The sequence below is a fragment of the Spermophilus citellus genome (assembly GCF_964194105.1).
Source record: "Spermophilus citellus genome assembly, chromosome: 7".
In the NCBI taxonomy this organism is placed as follows: domain Eukaryota; kingdom Metazoa; phylum Chordata; class Mammalia; order Rodentia; family Sciuridae; genus Spermophilus; species Spermophilus citellus.
This window is the reverse complement of record NC_138188.1, coordinates 24,597,272-24,614,739: the sequence shown is the minus strand read 5'-3', so window position 1 is coordinate 24,614,739 and position 17,468 is coordinate 24,597,272. Positions and strand designations below refer to the sequence as shown.

The 17,468-nt window shown below is 44.2% G+C and overlaps 2 protein-coding genes across 4 annotated transcripts; one reads left to right on the top strand and one right to left on the bottom strand.

The window, feature by feature from the left end:
* Positions 1 to 1,452: 1,452 nt before the first annotated feature.
* On the bottom strand, positions 1,453 to 5,015 carry TMA7 (translation machinery associated 7 homolog). The gene is made up of 4 exons (XM_081301856.1): positions 4,950 to 5,015; positions 4,796 to 4,851; positions 4,621 to 4,708; positions 1,453 to 1,662 (listed from the first exon to the last, which is right to left on the bottom strand). Exons 1-4 carry the CDS (start codon positions 4,963 to 4,965, stop codon positions 1,628 to 1,630), a joined length of 195 nt encoding a protein of 64 aa, XP_081157982.1. The 5' UTR covers positions 4,966 to 5,015; the 3' UTR covers positions 1,453 to 1,627.
* A 105-nt stretch (positions 5,016 to 5,120) lies between these two features.
* CCDC51 (coiled-coil domain containing 51) lies at positions 5,121 to 16,173 on the top strand. 3 transcript variants are annotated; one of them, XM_081301113.1, is made up of 5 exons: positions 5,121 to 5,199; positions 13,005 to 13,324; positions 14,523 to 14,687; positions 15,160 to 15,237; positions 15,367 to 16,173. In XM_081301113.1, the coding sequence occupies exons 2-5, from the start codon at positions 13,016 to 13,018 to the stop codon at positions 15,913 to 15,915; spliced, it is 1,101 nt and encodes a 366-aa protein (XP_081157239.1). In that variant the 5' UTR covers positions 5,121 to 5,199; positions 13,005 to 13,015; the 3' UTR covers positions 15,916 to 16,173. The 3 variants fall into 3 exon arrangements, with proteins under 3 accessions (XP_081157239.1, XP_081157237.1, XP_081157238.1); XM_081301111.1 differs by having other exon boundaries at positions 15,160 to 16,145; XM_081301112.1 differs by lacking the exon at positions 5,121 to 5,199 and adding an exon at positions 12,603 to 12,658 and having other exon boundaries at positions 15,160 to 16,146.
* The last annotated feature ends 1,295 nt before the right edge of the window (positions 16,174 to 17,468 follow it).

The window sequence follows — 17,468 nt, the reverse complement described above, 5'->3', positions numbered from 1 at the left end:
GTAGCACAGGGTTTATTCAGACAAGATTTCAACATGGAAAGCCAGATAATAAGTTATCTATGGCAAAAACGGATAAATGCCCCTGGGTTCAATCCGTGGTAAAAAAAAAAAAAAAAAAAAAAAAAAAAAAACCCACACCTTTTTATAGAAGGTAAAGCTTCACAAAGGAGCACGCATTTGAGCCGGGTTTGAGTGCCTGCCAAGATTTTATTGAGCAGCAGTGGTGTGCAGAACAGTTAGCAGCAATTAGGCATTGGTATTGGAGAGCAACTTTTTTTCAATCTTGACTTTTTCAATCAAGACTTTTTTCATTCTTGCATGCTCAGTGAGTAGCCCATGAATGTTTGCCAAAACATTACATGTAAGATTAAATGAAAAGGGAGATGTCAGGGCCTAGAATGCCTAAAAATTCAGTCTTTTAAAGCAACTGGTAGATTCCTTCAGATAGCTGCCCAAATGTTGAGTGGTTGTCTTAAATGCTTCATGCCTCTGGTCCTGGAAACAGAATCGTTCTTTTGGTGGAAGGGATTAGGTTGACCAAATAAAAGAGAAGTAACTTCCTTTTAGGGCAATGCACTCAGAATGGTTGTTTACAGCAGCACAGGGCTTGGCAAGGCCCCATGAGTAATGCCTAAAACCCAAAGAAGGTACTGCTAACTGCAACTTTCTGGAGGACCCAAACTGGTGTTTTTTTCCCCCCTATTAATATCATGTTCATTGTAGTCATAAAACAGTTTCAGTCTACCAAAACCTTTTTTAGAGTTGGGTGTGATGGCATACGCCTATAATCTCAGCAACTTGGGAGGCTGAGGCAGGGGTATCACAAATTCAAAGCCAGCCTCAACACAGTGAGACCCTAAGCAATTTATCCAGACCCTGTCTCAAGTGAAAAAGCAAAAAAATGGGCTGGGAATGTGTCAATGGATAAGTGCCCCTGGGTTCAATCCCTGTTAACAAAACAAAAAAAAAAACTTTTTATAGTTCTGATTTAGTAGTCTCAATGATTTGAAAGTCCTTTTAAAATACAAAGCTTATCATTATTCCCAAGTTCTATCAAGGCCTGGAGAGGAAATCAAACTGGTGGCTCTTAACCAAATGTTTCAATAAATATATATGTAGGGTGTGGCCATGCATGTGTATAATCTCAGCTACTTGGGAGCTGAGGCAGTTGGATGGCAAATTCGAGGCCAACCTGAGCATTAAAAAGAGCCTACGTAGAATAAAATAATTAAAAAGGGCTGGGGATGTACTTTGGTGGTGGAGAACTTGCCCATGTGAGAGGTCCTGGGCATTCCACTGAATATACATCACATGATAACAGCCTTTCAGATGAACTTGTTTAATTCCGGGTGATGCAGAATTCAAACTCTGGCAAGATTCTAGGATGGGTCTACTTTAAATTCACAGCTGAGGTAGGAATGCCTGAATGAAACTAAAGAGACAATGAGCCACTGTGTGTGTGTGTGTATTATTATTATTATTTTACAAAAGTTTATTACATTTACAACAGACTCCAACATAACACTTCATTCTAGCTATAGGTGGCAAAAGATGTTACAGCGGGGATCCAGATGTTTAAATAGGAATGGAATCAACGGTCACCATCATTTCAGGCACAAGAATCGGCTTACTTTTTGCCAGATTTCTTAATTCCACCTGTGGCTACAAAAGGAAAAGTCACAGTTAGGGAAAAACATATTTCTTATGGCAAAAATCCCAATGAGCTTAATGTATATTCCAGCAAAGCTTAACTCTTACCCTGGGAATTCACTCTCACATAAGTGTGCACAGTGGCTTTACTGATACCATCTATTCTGAGCAAAGGCAGAATGATGTTAAGGCAGGGGCCCAAGCAATAGCTGTGTACTTTTCTGCATCTACAATATCATATACTTCACAGATTAGCTCATAATCCTCTTGCCATGCATCCCACTTTACAGATAGTCTTCGTATTTGGTGTTGTTCAAGGTTTTAAACTGGTATGTGACAAACCAGAATTCCAACCTGGGTAGTCTGATTTCTAGATCTATACTTAACTGCCACATTATACTACACTCCATTCCATATTATGTTCCTGGGGCCTGGTTTACTCAATGATTTTATTTTACCCAATTAACAAATGATAATACATTTGGCAACTTGTAGGTAATTTAAGCAATAACTGTAGAATTAATTCCTGATACCAGAATGAAGATATAAAAGGATTCTGACAAAATGAATCTTAAAAATTTTACATGATTCCGTTTGTGTATAATGAAATGAAATACATTCTGCTATCATGTAACTAATTAGAAAAAAAAGATGTTGGGCTGGGGTTGTGGCTCAGTGGTAGAGTGCTTGCCTAGCATGCTTGAGGCACTGAGTTTGATCCTCAGCACCACATAAATGTAAAATAAAGATATTGTGTCCACTTAAAACTAAAAAAATAAATATTAAAGAAAAGAAAAAAAAAGATGTTAAAAAAAAAAAGTCAGATGATGCTCTACGAGAAACAAATAGTACTGGTTGAGTATCCTGTATCTGAAACGATTGGGGACCACAAGTTTTTTTTTTTTTTTTTTTTTTTTTTTTTAACTAGACCAGAGATTAAACCCAGGGGCTGGGACACATCCCCAACTCTTTTTTTAAATTTTGAGACAGGGTCCCATTAAGTTGCTGAGACTGTGCTTGAATTTGAGATCTTCCTGTCTCAGCCTCCTGGCTGCTGGGATTACAGGCATGTGCTACCACACCTGGCAGTGTTTTGGATTTTTTTTTTTTTTTTTTTTTTTTTTTGGTATCAGGGATTAAACCCAGGGGTGCTTAACCACTGAGCCACATCCTCAGCCATTTTTATATTTTATTTAGAGACAGGGTCATGCTAAGTTGCTGAGGCTGGCTTTGAACTTGTGATCCTCCTGCATCAGCTTCTTGAGCTACTGGGATTATAGGCATGCACCACTGTGCCCAGTGGATTTTTGAATATTTACATATACATAATAAAATATTTTTGGGGATGGGACCAAAGTTGTAAATCCCAGAAATTCTAAAGGCTGAGACAGGAGCATTGCAAGTTCAAAGCTAGCCTTGGCAATTTAGCAAGATCCTACAAAAAAAAAAAAAAAAAAAAAAAAGAGATACAGTTTAGTGGTAAGTTCAATTCTCAGTACCAACACACACACAAAATCCATTAATGTTTCGCTCTGCATATCCTTATATACATAGCTGAAGGTAATTTTATATATGTTTAGTGCATCTGCATTTTGACTCCAAGCCATCACATGAAGCCAGGTGTGGAATTTTCTACTTCTGACATCAAGTTGCACTGAAAACATTTCAGATTTTGGAGCATTTTGGATTTTCAGGTAAGGGATGCTCAATCTGTACAGGGTTTTGCTAAGGACTTACCTTCTCCCTATATACAGTCACAAATTAAGGGAAGGTGCAAGGTACCTGATATAATTCTGAAAACAGCTTATAGTAGGCCCTGGCCAGTTGCAGTGGTGCAGGCCTTAACTCCAATGACTCAGAAAGTACAGGCAGGAGGATCACAAGTTCAAGGCCAGCCTCAGCAATTTATTGAGACCCAGTCTCAAAATAAAAAGAACTGGGGAAGTAGCTCAGCCATAAAGTACCCCTGGGCTCAATTCACAGTATATTACCCTCCAACTAGCACACAGTACTAGGACAGCAAGTAAAATGTAATCCATTCCTCTCACAAGAAGGAAAAGAGAAAAAATGGTTGGGGGTTAGACTAGAAAAGCACATGGAACAATAGCACTCTAAGGAACCTGGACTATAGTCTAGGCACACCTAGTAGTAACTCAAAATGAGGAATCATTTATTATAAATAATATGAGCAGTAAGTAAAAGTTATTAGTTGAGTAGTGTTACAAAGAATAAATAAACTAGGTGTGGTGGCTCATGTCCGATAGCAGCTACTTGAGGGGTTGAGGCAGAAGGATCACAAGTTTTGAGTTCAGAATGAGCAACTTATGGGCTGGGGATGTGGCTCAAAAGGTAGCACGCTTGCCTGGCATGCGTGCAGCCCGGTTCCATCCTCAGCACCACATACAAAGAAAGATGTTGTGTCCGCCGAAAACTAAAAAATAAATATTAAAAAATTATCTCTCTCTCTTAAAAAAAAAAATGAGAAATTAGGCAGACCCTGTCTCAAAATAAAATTTAAAAGGCTGGGTATGTAGTTCAGTGGTAGAATACCCCTGGATTCAGTCCCCAGTATCAAGAAACACAACATAACACAACAAAACCAATAAGCAGTTAGTTACAAATTTGGGGCAAGAAAGCATGTAAGAAAAATATCCATAAACCTAACCATATAGATTTGTGCCTGGGGTAAATTTCTGCAGCTTTCCTAGGAATGAAAGCCCAAGACTGCCTGGAAGGTAAGATTTCTTTTCAGATAAGGGATACTTAATTTGTACAGGGTTTTGCTAAGGGTTTACCTTCTCCAGTTCTGGCTTGCGTTCAAATCCAAGATTGGCTAGGGCGATCCGCCGGGGCGGACACCAGGAACTGAGACCTCGCAGCTCACCAATGATACAGGGAACATCTCGGCCCTCATCCCTAAAGATGCTCAAAGTATGTGTCCGATTTGAGCGCCCCTCGGTCCTCACTTACCCAGGGGGCCCTTCCCCGCGGCCTTCGCTTTTAGCTCCTCAAGTTTCTTCTGCTCTTCTTTTTGTTTCTGTTTGAAAGCCTTATCTTCCTAGAGAGAAGCACAAGTTTCACTCCAGGCAAGTCTCCCAGTCTCTCCGCACGCCCGCTCCGACCGCGCCTCCGAGCCCGCTCTCACCTCATCCATCTCCTTGGCCTGCTTCTTAGGTTGTTTCAGGGGCTTCTTCTTGCCACCTGTAGGCGACAGGAGCACGGTCAGCCCGTCCCCGCCGCCGGGCCCTTCCCAGCCGTTCAGCACCTCCCCGCGGTCCCGGCAATCCGAACACACTTACCTTCCCGGCCGGACATGGCGCCTGCCGCCCCTACCCCAGACCTTGTTCCTAAACCGGAAACGGAGATCCGAGTCCCGCCTTCTGTTCGTATACCGCGTTGCGGGCCCGTTGATTGGGTCCTAGTCAGGAAGTTGCCCTCCCGCTACAGGATGCGGCTCTCCAGGGGCAGGCGCTAAAGGGTCAGAGGTCAACTGAATGGCAGATGCTTTGTCGGAGTTATAGCTCCAGTGCTCCAGACTAGGTGTACCAGGTACAAGTGGGAAGGGTCGTTTCCCCAGGGGTCTCCGGAACTGTGGGAAGGGTACCTGACCTGAATGCGCCGGGCCTGCAATTGCATGCACCGGAAAAAAGAGGATTGCGGGTAGAGGGGAGTGCAAGTGCCAGGAGCTTTTCTTGAATTCAGAAAGTAGTTACTGAAGGGAGATAGGAAGATGGCAGAAGTGGGAGGGCTCTAAGTCACCAGATCCTACAACTTTGGAAGTCGTTGGAAGGAGTTTGGTTTTTATAAGATAATCAGGAGTGCACTTGTTTGTGAATTCTGTTTATTCATCCATTGCACTTTTGTTGAGTATGTACTATATTTAGATAGTATATTAGGCTCTGGAGATTCAGCAGTGAACAATACTTCTTGTGCTGGTGTAGCTTAAATTTAACTGAGACAGATTATAAACAAAGTATAAAAGTGAAATACATATCAGAGTTCATGAGATGTTTTAGGAGAAAAAGAGGGAAAGTGGGTATTGAGTACTGGGATAAGAGTGCATGGCCATTGCTGATAGGGTGGCCACAAAAAGACCTCCCCAGGAATTCATATTTGAGCAAAACTTAAAGCCAGAGAGCAAGCAGTGCTGAACATGATCACTGGTCACTTAAGGATTGGAAAACCTTTAGGAGGAACAGTCTAGTGTGTTCTAGCATCATGAAGGTCCATGTGACTGGAGCAGAGTGAGGAAAGGGAGAATAGTAGGAAATGAGGTCTGAGAGGTATGGGAGCTGGGGCTCCATCCCCTGTAGGCTGTGGAAAAGACTGACTTTTACTTTGTGAGAAAAGATTTGAGGATTTGAGCAGAGACGTGGTCTCACCTGTGTTTTGAGAGGAACACTGGCTGCTCTGTTGACAGTAGTCTATTAGGGCTAGAGTAGGGAAACCTGTCAAGAGGCTTTTGGGATAATCCAGGAAAGGGATGTTGGTCATTGGGACCATTTGGTAGCACTAGCAGAGATAAAAGGAGGAGTGATCCCAGTGGACATTTGCTGATCAATTAGATGTCAGGATAGGAGAGAAAGTAAGGGGTTTTGGAGGATGTGAGGTTTTCAGCCTGAGCATTTGGACTTGAAGTTGCCATCAACTAAGATGGAGAAGGTTATGGGAAAAGCAGGTTTGGGAGGCTTTATGGTTTGTATCTGGAATGTCCCCACAAAACACATGTGTTGAAGGAAGTGCAGCAATGTCCAGAGGTAGGGCTTTTAGAAAATGATTGGATCATGAGAGCTCTAACCTCATCAGTAGATCCATCCATTTGATGGATTAATAATTTGAATGGACTACTGGGAGGAGGTAGAAATTGTAGGCAGGTAGGGCATGATCAGAGGAAGTAGATCACCAGGGGCATGCTCTTGGAGACTATATCTTATCCTTGGTCCTTCTTCCCTGTCTGCTTTCTGGCTGTCATGAGCTGAGCAGCTTTCCTCCACCATGTCCTTGCCATTATGTTCTGCTTCACTTTAGGCTCAAAGCGATGAAACTAGCCAACCATGGACTGAAACTCCTGGAAATATGAACCAAAATAAATCTTTCCTCTTCTAAGTTGTTCTGGTCAGGTATTTTGGTCACAGCCAGGAAAAATTGACCAAACCAAAATAGAGGGGAAGATAAGATTTACCATTAGATTTTATTTTTTTGTGGTGCTTGGTATCAAACCCAGGGTCTTAGGGAACACTGGACCTGTGCTTAACCACTAAGCTACATTCCCTTCCGACCCTGTTAGTTTTTAAGCAAAGATAAGGGTTGGGCAGTTTGATAAATAAGCCTGAATCCTGAGGAGAAGTCTGGATTGGAGAAATCAGTATAGTTTTTAATTTTTGGGTTTGAGGTGCTAGAGATTGAGCCCATCATTCTAGGCAAATGTTCTACCAATGAGCTGTACTTCAATTAAAGCGCTCTCTCTCTTTTTAAAATAACAGCTTTATTGATATATAATTTATCATACAATTCAATTAAACCAATTTAACATGTACAGTCCGTAGATTTTAGTATAATCAGAGCTGTGCAGACATTACCGCAATCATTTTTAAAAGCATTTTCATCCGTGTGTGTGTGTGTGTGTGTGTGTGTGTGTGTGTGTTTTAAATATTCTTCAATTGGTGTTGGACATAATACCTTTATCTATCTATGTATGTATGTATCTATCTATCTATCTATTTATTTATTTTTATGTGGTGCCGAGCCTCGTACGTGCTGAGTATTCTACCACTGAGCCACAACCTATATATATATATTTTTAGTTATAGGTGGACATAATACCTTTATTTTATTTTTATGTGGTACTGAGGATCGAAACCAGTGCCTCAAGCATGCTAGGCAAGCACTCTACCACAAAGCCACAACCCCAGCCCCCCCCCCTTTTTTTTTTAATAGTGCTGGTTGTTGAGCACAAGGTCTTGGACATCTAAGCACTCTGCCACTTCACTGCACTTCAGCTCTGTTGCATTTTTTTTTTTTTTGTTTTTAATACTCACTTGACAATTTTGTTGGAAGAACATATTTGCCACCAACATCAAGTACTTATTTGTTCTCATTATAATCAATAATAACAATTGCTACCACTTCTCATTTTGTTCTGCCAGGTATAGATCTAACAGATTTAATTTAATCCTTTAAAACACCTTGGGTGTGTGGTAATTTGTCATCTAAATAGGGCTACTAATGATCTATAAGTACAATGAATCAAGATCTAACATTATTTATTCCATAGGCATAATTTCATTAGTATTAATTCTTTTTTAAAAGTAGTTATACATAGTGGAAAAATATGGAATGCTTCATGAATTTGTGTGTCATCCTTGTGCAGGGGCCATGCTAATCTTCTCTGTATCATTGCAATTTTATGCTGCTGAAGTGAGCACCCAGTACCATAGCATTTTTTTGTTATTTTGGTACCAAGGATTGAACCCAGAGATGCTTAACCACTGAGCAACATCCCCAGCCCTTTTTATTTTTTATTTCGAAACAGGATCTTGCTAAATTGTTGGTTTTAAACTTGTGGTCCTCCTGTCTCAGCCTCCCAAGCCATTGGGTTTATAGGTGTGTGCCATTATGTACCCAGCATTTAAAAATACTGTACTAGAAGTCTGAGCCCTGAGCCCTGAGGCAAGTGTTTAGAGGTTAGGGAGATGAGTGGGGGACTAGGAGCCAAGTGGAAGTGGCATTTGAAGGAAGAAGGTTGCTATCATGAGGCACAGATTTCTGACAGGGCAAATGAGATGAGCACTGAAAGCTTGTCATTGGATTTAGTAGTGTGGTGATCCAGACAAGTACAGTTCCGGTGGCATGGTGGGTATGAAGGCCAGAGCAGACAGGGTTTGTGAGAGAACAGGAGGCAAACAAGTGGAGACGGTGAGTTCAGGCAATCTGTGGAAGAGTCTGATGTGAAGAACATAGAAATGGGGCAGTTGCTGAAGGGGATGCCACATCAATTGTTGAGCAGTATCTGAGGAGGGAGAGGAAATGGGACCTGGGGCATGCACTGGTCTTCCCTAGAAGCATAGATTCTTTATCTTGAGAATCAAGAGAGATGGGGAGTCCATTCTATAAACTTAACTTTTCATTTTTTTTTTCCTTTTGTGATGCTGGGACATCAAACTTTGGGCTTCAAGCATGCTCAGCAAGTGCTCTACTACTGAGCTACACTTCTAGCCCATATTGTTTTATGTTTTTGAATAGTGTCGTCATCTTTTTTTTTTTTTTTTTTGGTTGTGAGGATTGAACCCAGAGGCACTTAATTACTGAGCCACATCCCTACCCCTTTTTATATTTTATTTTGAGACAGGGTTTCATTAAATTGCTTAGGGCCTTGCTAAGTTGCTGAGGCTGGCTTTGAATTCTCCTATCTTAGCCTCCCGAGTTGCTAGGATTATAGGCATGCACTACCACGCCTGGCTTTGATAGTGTATTTTTTTGGAAAAAATATTTTCTGTTAGTTGTCGATGGATCTTTACTTAATTATTTTATTTATGTGTGGTGCTGAGAATTGAACCTAGTACCTTACACATCTACCTCTGTGCCACAATCCTAGCCCTGATACTGTCTTTTGAAGCACAAAAGTGTTTCATTTGGTAGGGTCCAGTTCTCTCTCTTTCTCTCTCTTTCTCTTTTTTTTAATCTCTCTTTTTTTTTTTAACTTTTGTTTATTGTGCTTTTGGTATCACATCTAAGAAGTCACTGCTTATTTTCTTCTAAGATTTTTGTAGTTTGATATCTTACATTAAGGATTTTGATACATTTCAAGTTAATTTTTGTATATAGTGTGACATACAAGTCTAAATTAATTCTTTTGCAGTTATTCCAACACAATTTTTTAATATTTATTTTTTAATTTTTGGTGGACACAATATCTTTATTTGTTTATGTGGTGCTGAGGATCGAACCCAGTGCCTCACGCATGCTACGCAAGCGCTCTACCACTGAGCCCCAGCCCTAGCCCCTCCAACACCATTTTTACCGGGGAGTACTGGGCCCAGGGGTGCTTTATCATTGAGGTACATACCCAGGCTTTTTTATTTTTTTGACAAAAGGTAAGTTGCTGAGGCTGACCTTGAATTTGTGATCCTCCTGCCATAGTCAGTTGCTGGGATTACAGGTGTGGGCCTCCTTTCCTAGCCCAACACCATTTTTTTTTTTTAAATATATATATGTGTGTGTGTGGTGCTGAGGATTGAACCCAGGACCTTGTGCATATGAGGCAAGCACTCTATTGACTGAGCTACCCAGCCCCCAACACCATTTTGAAATGAGTGTTTTTTCTCTGTTGAATTATTACAGTATAGTCATCAAAAAGCAATTGCCCAATCAGGTGTGGTGGTATATGCCTGTAAAACAGCTAAGGCAGAAGGATCATCAAGTTCAAGGCTAGCCTGGGCAACTTGGTGAGATCCAGTCTCAAAATTAATAAAAATGGCTGGGGATGTGATTCAGTAGTAGAGTGCCCCTGGGTTCAATCCCTTGTACAACATTAAAAAAAAAAAAAAAGAATAATAAAAGAATAATAAGAGTAAAGAGAGAAAGGGAAATGGAGTAGAAATCGGCAGTTGGGAAGGTATTATGGGAGTTTGTTGGAAGTTCCCTTCCAAATTCATATTTTCTTGGTGAGGAATGAAGTAGGGCATCAACTGTGAATGAAGATAAGGTACAGATAAAAGAGGGTTGAAGAAAGAGCATTTGGCAGGAGACAGTCATCTAGATGGAGTGGGAGAATGGATTTGGAGGGGCAAGATTCCAAGCTTGGCTCCTGGGACCCTGTTTAATTGAGCCTCTGTCTGTTTGTCCAGCTTCTCCTCCATCCACCCTTGTCTGTTTCTACTCCTGCGTTGCACTGACTGCCTTTCAGGTTTTGGACAACCTCAAGTGCTTTCCACCTTTTACCTCTGCCAGAACCATTCTCCCTTTGCTGGTTAAAGGTTCTGGAAGATACCTAAGTGGGGAAGATAGGCCAGGGATTGGGATGGGCCAGAGAGGCTGAGAGGAGGGAAAGGAGTGGAGAAACAACTCCAAATGTTATTGACACATTTCTTCATGAAGTCCCTGTGTCACCAAACTTATGTTCTAGTTAGGAAATGGATGTCTAATAGAGAAAAATGAAGCAGGAAAGATGGCCATGCAATGAGTGGCCAAGGAAGGCCTTACTGAGAGGTGAGCTATGAGGAAAGACATAAATGTCAAGATAAGCCATGTAGATTTACTGAGGAAGAGAGGCCTGGGTTGGAGGAGCAGCGGGGCATAGAGCCTGTGATAGGATCCTGCTTAGCATGTCAAGGTGGCTGGAGCAGAGTACAGTGATGGAGAGAAGGAAGAAGGTAAGGGCTGAGAGACTTGTTAGCTGCTTCCAGGCTTGGGGTTCATGCTAGGTAAACTGGGAGCTGAAAGATACGATCTCTCTCACATGTTAACAGACCTCTGGGCTGCTGTATGGAGAATGTTGTGGAAGGCAGGAGAGGAAGCTGAGATTGCACAGGAGGAGGCTGTAGCTATCATCTCTCCCAGGGATGGGTGACTCTCTTGGGGTCCACGAGTGGGCCTCTGCCAGAGGAAAGGAGATTGAGCAGATTGGAGGAAGCCAAGAGGGCAGTGATTTCAGGAAGAGAGGGTATCAAAAGTTGCAGAGAGGCTGGAGAAGAAATCTGAGAAGCAGAAATAGGAACCTAAAAAATTGGAAGTTTTGAGGGGCCTATAGGGAACAACCTTGATCATAGAGTAGGATCAAGAGAGGGAAAGAGGAGGGAGTGGTGATAGCCAAGGTGATGAACCCTTTTTGCCAAGTGTTGCTGGGAAAGAGAGTGGGTGCTCTGTTTGGTGGGGTGCAGTGCCATGTGCTTTGCTTTGGTGAAGGGTACACTGGCAGGGCTGTTGTGGGGCCATGGTCTGTGTGCTGAGGGCACTAGTATTGAGGCTTGTGAGGCACACCCATTCACTGGGGCATGGAAAGTGTGATTTTCCATGGTTCCCAGCCTTATGAATGAGGCTGGGGGTTCCTGTACAGCACACCTTGGAACCTCTGTTAAAGGGAAGCTAAGACCCTTTAATGGCTCTTAGCTTGGGTGCACTCTGACCAGAAGGCATGTCCCTGCCCATGAGGCTTATTTTCATGAGGGCCTGAGCTTCTTCATAGGTGATGAGGTTGAGGCTGGGATGCTGTGGGCAGATCTCTGTTTCACATCATCCTACCTCAGGAAGCCTTTTTCTGTTTGGCATCTGATGTACCTCCCTCAATCTTTCTGTGCCTAGCTCCTTTTGCTTTTTTTCTGACTGACTTGGTTATTTGGCCACCAGATGTCACTCTGACAGCTAGGATCAGTGTTTAGGGGCTTTGAAATGTGCTTTGGCCAGAAGGTGGTGCCAGCTTTTCCTGAGAATATGGGTAACTGACCTCCTTTTTAGTGCTGTTCTTGGGCTGGGCAAGGCCTGACTCTGGGATACTGGGAGATTCACTATGTTGTTCATATTCGGGAAAGTAGGCATTGTTAAGGCCCAAACATCAAAGCAAGGCTAAAAGGGAAACTAGAGAAACCTAACCTGTTGAGCAGTGCCTGAAGTTGGAGAGGAAGGGAAAAGCTCTCAAGAAATGTGAGACTGGGACTTGGTAGTCTGGAAAGTTGAGTTAGATGGCAGGAGAAGGCTTGTGAACCTAAGAAAAGTTGTTCTCTTTGGAGAAAGTAGATTTTTTTTTTCTTCCTCTGGAATTATCTTCTCAAAGAGTGATGAGAGTTTTCTTTGTTGGGATATGAATGACCTGTGTCTTTATGTCCTTGCACATAATTGAAACTTTGCTTACCCAATGGGAGGATGGCTTCAGAAGTCTGGGAAGTTGAATGTGAGGGTTATTTCCAGAAATGACCCTGGATCTTAATCTTCCCTGAATTGCCCTCAGTTCCATCACTTTCCAGGAAGTTTTCATGAATCTTTGTGAGGCTTTGTCAGCATGGACATAACTCAGGTTTGGTATCTTTCTTTGACATTATCAGAAAACTGGGTTGTAGAATTATCATCCAGGTCACATCAGAGGGATGCAAGGAGGTGGGAAGGTCTGTTTTGGGTGGTGTCATGGAGGAACATGGAAGACATGATGTTCTACATAAGCTTTTCCCCGAATGTGTTCCATTGTTCGGGAGACCTGGGGGAAACTCTTACCACAGGGCTGCAGTCTCTGGGCTGAACAGAGTGGTGCTTGGTTTAGATAATTTTAGTGTGAATCTGTTCAGAACTATCCCTAGGCCTTGAGACTTAGCTTCTGTCCAGCCTTTCTTAGCTGTGAGCTCATCTCTCTGATGTCCTCCTCATAGATCTCCTGCTGATGGGGTGTAGTCCTGTGTTTACCATGCAGCACATCATGGATCTATCCCATGTACTGATGCGAAGGGGTCTCCTTGGAAGGGACCTCTTTGTGGCCAGGACTCTCTGCAGCCCAGGCCCCACTCAGCCTGGGGATAAGCAACCACAGGAAGCAGCCCTTGGGCTATATCACCGCCTCCCAGCACTAGGAAGAGCCCTGGGGCACAACATTCAACAAAGAGCGACCTCTACAGCCAAGACTTGGTGGGACAGATATGAAGAGTTTGTTGGACTTAATGAGGTTCGAGAGGCCCAGGGAAATGTGACTGAGGTGAGCAGGGGACTTGGGGTGGTTGGCCCTGCCCTCAGACTTGGGAAATGTGCTATGTTGGCTACTACCAGGTAAGTTATCAGCCATATGCTGGTGCTGGGAAACCACTCCAAATTTGCCTTTCTTTCTTTTTTTGGTGCTGTGGATTGAACCCAGGGCTGCTTTACCACTGAGCTATATCCCCAGTACTTTTTATTTTCTTCCTTCCTTCCTTCCTTCCTTCCTTCCTTCCTTCCTTCCAACCCAGGGGTTCTGTACCATTGAGCTACACCACTAGCCCTTTCTTATTTTTATTTTGAGACAAGGGTCTTGCTAAGTTGCCCAGGCTGGCCTTAAACTTGCGTTCCTCTTGCAAGTTGTTGGGGTTATAGGTGTGTGCCATTGCGCCTGGCCAGACCTTCCTTTTCTTAAACATCTTTGGCGGAGGGATTTGACTTATTCTTGCATGGAAACCTGGGTCTGACACTTCTGGGATGAAGATCTCTATGTAACTATGCCCCCTAATCTCTGTGAAAATAGTTGCTGGGTGCCAGTAAGTCCTTGGCCATTAATATACATTCAATTAAGCCAATGAACATCCTTCACAGACTGTTAGGGAGGGTTGGTGGTGAGACTTCCAGGCAAGGGGGGTGTGATTCTGCCTTATTATGTGAAGGTAGAGGGCCTGAGGCAGTTGTCAAGTCCTTTGTGGCAGCAGAAATTCATTGTATCACCTCTAGTCCCACTCCTGCTTAGGCACAAAACATTGTAGCAAGGCAGGAAGAATCTGAGGATTGTGAGCTTGGCCAAGCTGGACTTTCCTGGTGTATAAACTGGAGAGTTGTAGCAATGCCTTTGATGGCCTTGTCCTGAGGCATAAGTAAGGTAATACATGGGAAACAATGTAAGAACTGGGTTCTACTGTGCTTTGTATCTGAGTTGGCTGGATTTAGTGAACACCAATTATATGCATTGTTAGCTGTTTTCAACTTTCTCAGGGGCACATTATTTCTGTTTGAATGGATAAATCTGGTGATTTGGAGGGGTGTGGCCCAGGGCTATACCACTGGGTGAGCCAGGAAGAGCATCAAAAGAACCATTTCTACCCTTTGCAGTTGACACCCCAGTGACCTCTTAACCACTGCCTTTTTGGCCAAGGAGTTGAGCTTGTGTGGGTGTTGAGGGAGGGGACTGATGACCTCTGCTGTTCTTTCTGCAGGCAGAGAAAGTGTTCATGGTGGCTCGTGGGCTTGTCCGAGAGGCTCGGGAGGACTTGGAAGTTCAGCAAGCAAAGCTGAAGGAGGTGAGGGATCGCTTGGACCGTGTTTCCAGGGAAGATAACCAGTACCTGGAACTGGCTACTCTGGAGCACAGGATGCTGCAGGTAAGCCTCTTATGAGGTAGCCTTTCTCACCTGCACAGGGCCCCTTGCCTGGTAAATTGTAGAGAGACTAAGCGGTGAACCAGAAGCTCTTGTGGAGGGGTAGGGCCCCATGCTTCCAGAGCCTGTTCATGTTCTTCCTGTTGAGTAGTGGGGTTCACATTCTAGGACCCAGATTACTAAGAAGGGCAGATTATTGGAGGGACCAGCCCAGGCAGCTCCAGACACATCATTTCCTAAAAAACACCTTTGGGAAACATAAGTGCACTTCTGACCAGACCCAAGACTGCCCAGATGGGAATATCATGCCGCCACTTCTACACTCCCTGTTTCTCTGCCCCTACACCTAGCCAGGTTTATGTGGCCTTTATCATTCAGCAAGTGTAGTGGAACCAGGGGCAGGGAAGTGACCCAGGTGCCACTGGCTGTAGCCACAGGGTCTCTTGCTGCTATGTGACATGTTTTGTTTCCACAGGAGGAGAAGAGGCTCCGCATTGCCTATATGCATGCAGAAGACTCTGAGCGTGAGAAGTTCTCCCTTTTTTCTGCAGCTGTGCGTGAGAGTCACGAGAAGGAGCGGGCAAGGGCCGAGAGGACCAAGAACTGGTCCCTCATTGGGTCAGTCCTAGGAGCCCTGATTGGTGTGGCTGGCTCCACCTATGTAAACCGTGTTCGGCTACAGGAACTGAAGGCTTTACTTCTGGAGGCACAGAAAGGGCCTGTGAGTCTCCAAGAGGCCATCCGTGAACAGGCGTCTAGCTACTCCCTCCAACAGAGGGACCTCCACAACCTCGTGGTAGACCTGAAGAGCCTGGTGCATGCTGGGCAGAGCCAGGGATCTGGGTCACTGGCAGGTACTTCCCCGCATCGAAACAGAGACACAGATGTCCTTTCAGCTGCTTTGAAAGAGCAGCTCAGTCATTCTCGGCAGGTCCATTCCTGTCTAGAGGGTTTACGAGAGCAGCTTGATGGCCTGGAAAAGACTTGCAGCCAAATGGCTGGGGTGGTTCAGCTTGCAAAGGCTGCAGCACACCCAAGCTTGGTGGAGCCAGCAGATGGGGCTCTGCTTGGCTCCTTGCTGGAACAGCAGAGTGTGATGTTGGCTCTGTCTGACATGGAGCAGAGGGTAAAAGTTCAAGGCAACAGGAACACCATCTACAGCACACTGGTCACTTGTGTGACGTTTATGGCGACACTGCCTGTGCTCTACATGCTGTTCAAGGCCAGCTAGCCCCTGGATCTGCCTATTGAAGGTCTAAGGGGATAGAATGTGGCTTTCATTAGTGAATTTCAGTGATGAAGCGAGTCTTGGGACATACACAGCCTCAGCCTGAGTCTGAACACCATCTGCATGGCTTACCATCTGCATGTACTTTGCTTTGCAGGCAATGCTTATTTACATTAATTATCACAACTTTGTGCAATTAAAATGTCTTAGAATGTAAGGTGGTGCTCTGTACTTGTGTTGGAGTACTGGAGATCTGGCATATAGTAGAAAGCCTACCTACCCTTTCAGAGTACACTGAAGTTGTACCTTAGATCTGTGGATGGGAGCTCATTTGTCTGTGCCTGTGTAAGTGTTCTGCAGAAGTCAGTAAAGCGGAAATGTTTTGTATTAGGTACCCTCCTCTTGGAGCCTGTGCTCAGCCCAGATGACCCCACTAGTCCTCTGAACCTTTGAGTACCTGGTCCCTCAGTCATTTGGTCAATCCATCTTCAGTGTATGATGTTTCCCCAGAATGGCATGGGATGGAATGACCTCTGTACTGAGTGTTCATTATTCTAATGGCACAGCAGGTACCTTATCTGTATACAGATCAGGAGGTCTGTGGGGTGAGTCCAGGTTTACCTATGGGGTAAGGTAGGTCTTGATGTTTGTGCACTTGAGTGAATGGATTTGGGGAGGAGAGGATTCTAGGCATGCAAAAGGTGATACAAATGGCTGGGGTTGTGGCTCAGTGGTAGAGTGCTTGCCTAGCATGTGTGAAGCACTGGGTTCAATTCTCAGCACTGCATATAAATAAAGGCCCATCAACAACTAAAAAAAAAAAAGGGTGGGGGAACAGCTTGGATCCTACAAGCTGTAGAGACAGGAAAGCCAAAGTGGGTGAGGGAGTTGGGGCAAACTCTCCTGGCTGAGGTAAGGATGGTTGTAGGGGAGTTGGAGATTGTATATTTAGAGAATGGGGAAGAGAGTTGTCAGTCTCTGAGGCTGGAGCCTAGAGGTGAGGGAACTGGAAAGGGTTGCCTTGTTGTGCCTGTAAGGTGCTGGAAGCTTGGGTTTAGGGACTGGAAGTGGGGATGAAGGAGAGGGGAGACTTGAGAGGTAATGGGAGGGTGAATCTGGAAGGCAGATGAATGAGAATGGAGACTTGGGGGGTGGGTAGGAAGTTTGAAGAGTAGCCAGTGTGGAAGACCTGAGCCCCCTGGTTGAGGTTTCCTCTAGTTTGTGAAGGCCCTGGAAGGTTCTGTGACAAATTTTGTCTCATTGGAAGCCGAGGTAATGGCTGGGCCTGGTCTTTGCTTAAGACACAAATAGGCCTCAGGAGAAAACCCTTTGCCCAGCGTTTCCTCCTCAGGAAGGCCCAGTTGTTTGATAGTGAGGGAGCCCAGACTTGCCCAAGGTTTCTCAGTTTGGGGTGAGTCAAAGTACAGTCCCGAGAGGAAAGGAAGTGAGACCTTGCTTGTGCACCTCCGCAGCCTGTGTACCCTGCTTCACAGACCGGCTAGGGGAGCTGTCACCCCCACTTGTAGATTAGCAAATAGGTGGTGGTGGTGGGTGTC

Bases quoted from the DNA above. Each gene is read 5' to 3' on its own strand.
- TMA7 (XM_081301856.1), bottom strand. The intron at 4,709-4,795 runs GTGAGAGCGGGC...GCTTCTCTCTAG, and splicing joins AGGCCAAGGAGATGGATGAG to GAAGATAAGGCTTTCAAACA. The intron at 1,663-4,620 runs GTAAGTGAGGAC...TTCCTTTTGTAG, and splicing joins CGCGGGGAAGGGCCCCCTGG to CCACAGGTGGAATTAAGAAA.
- CCDC51 (XM_081301112.1), top strand. From the start codon at position 13,016: ATGGGGTGTAGTCCTGTGTTTACCATGCAGCACATCATGGATCTATCC. The intron at 13,325-14,522 runs GTGAGCAGGGGA...TTCTTTCTGCAG, and splicing joins CCCAGGGAAATGTGACTGAG to GCAGAGAAAGTGTTCATGGT. The intron at 14,688-15,159 runs GTAAGCCTCTTA...TTGTTTCCACAG, and splicing joins TGGAGCACAGGATGCTGCAG to GAGGAGAAGAGGCTCCGCAT.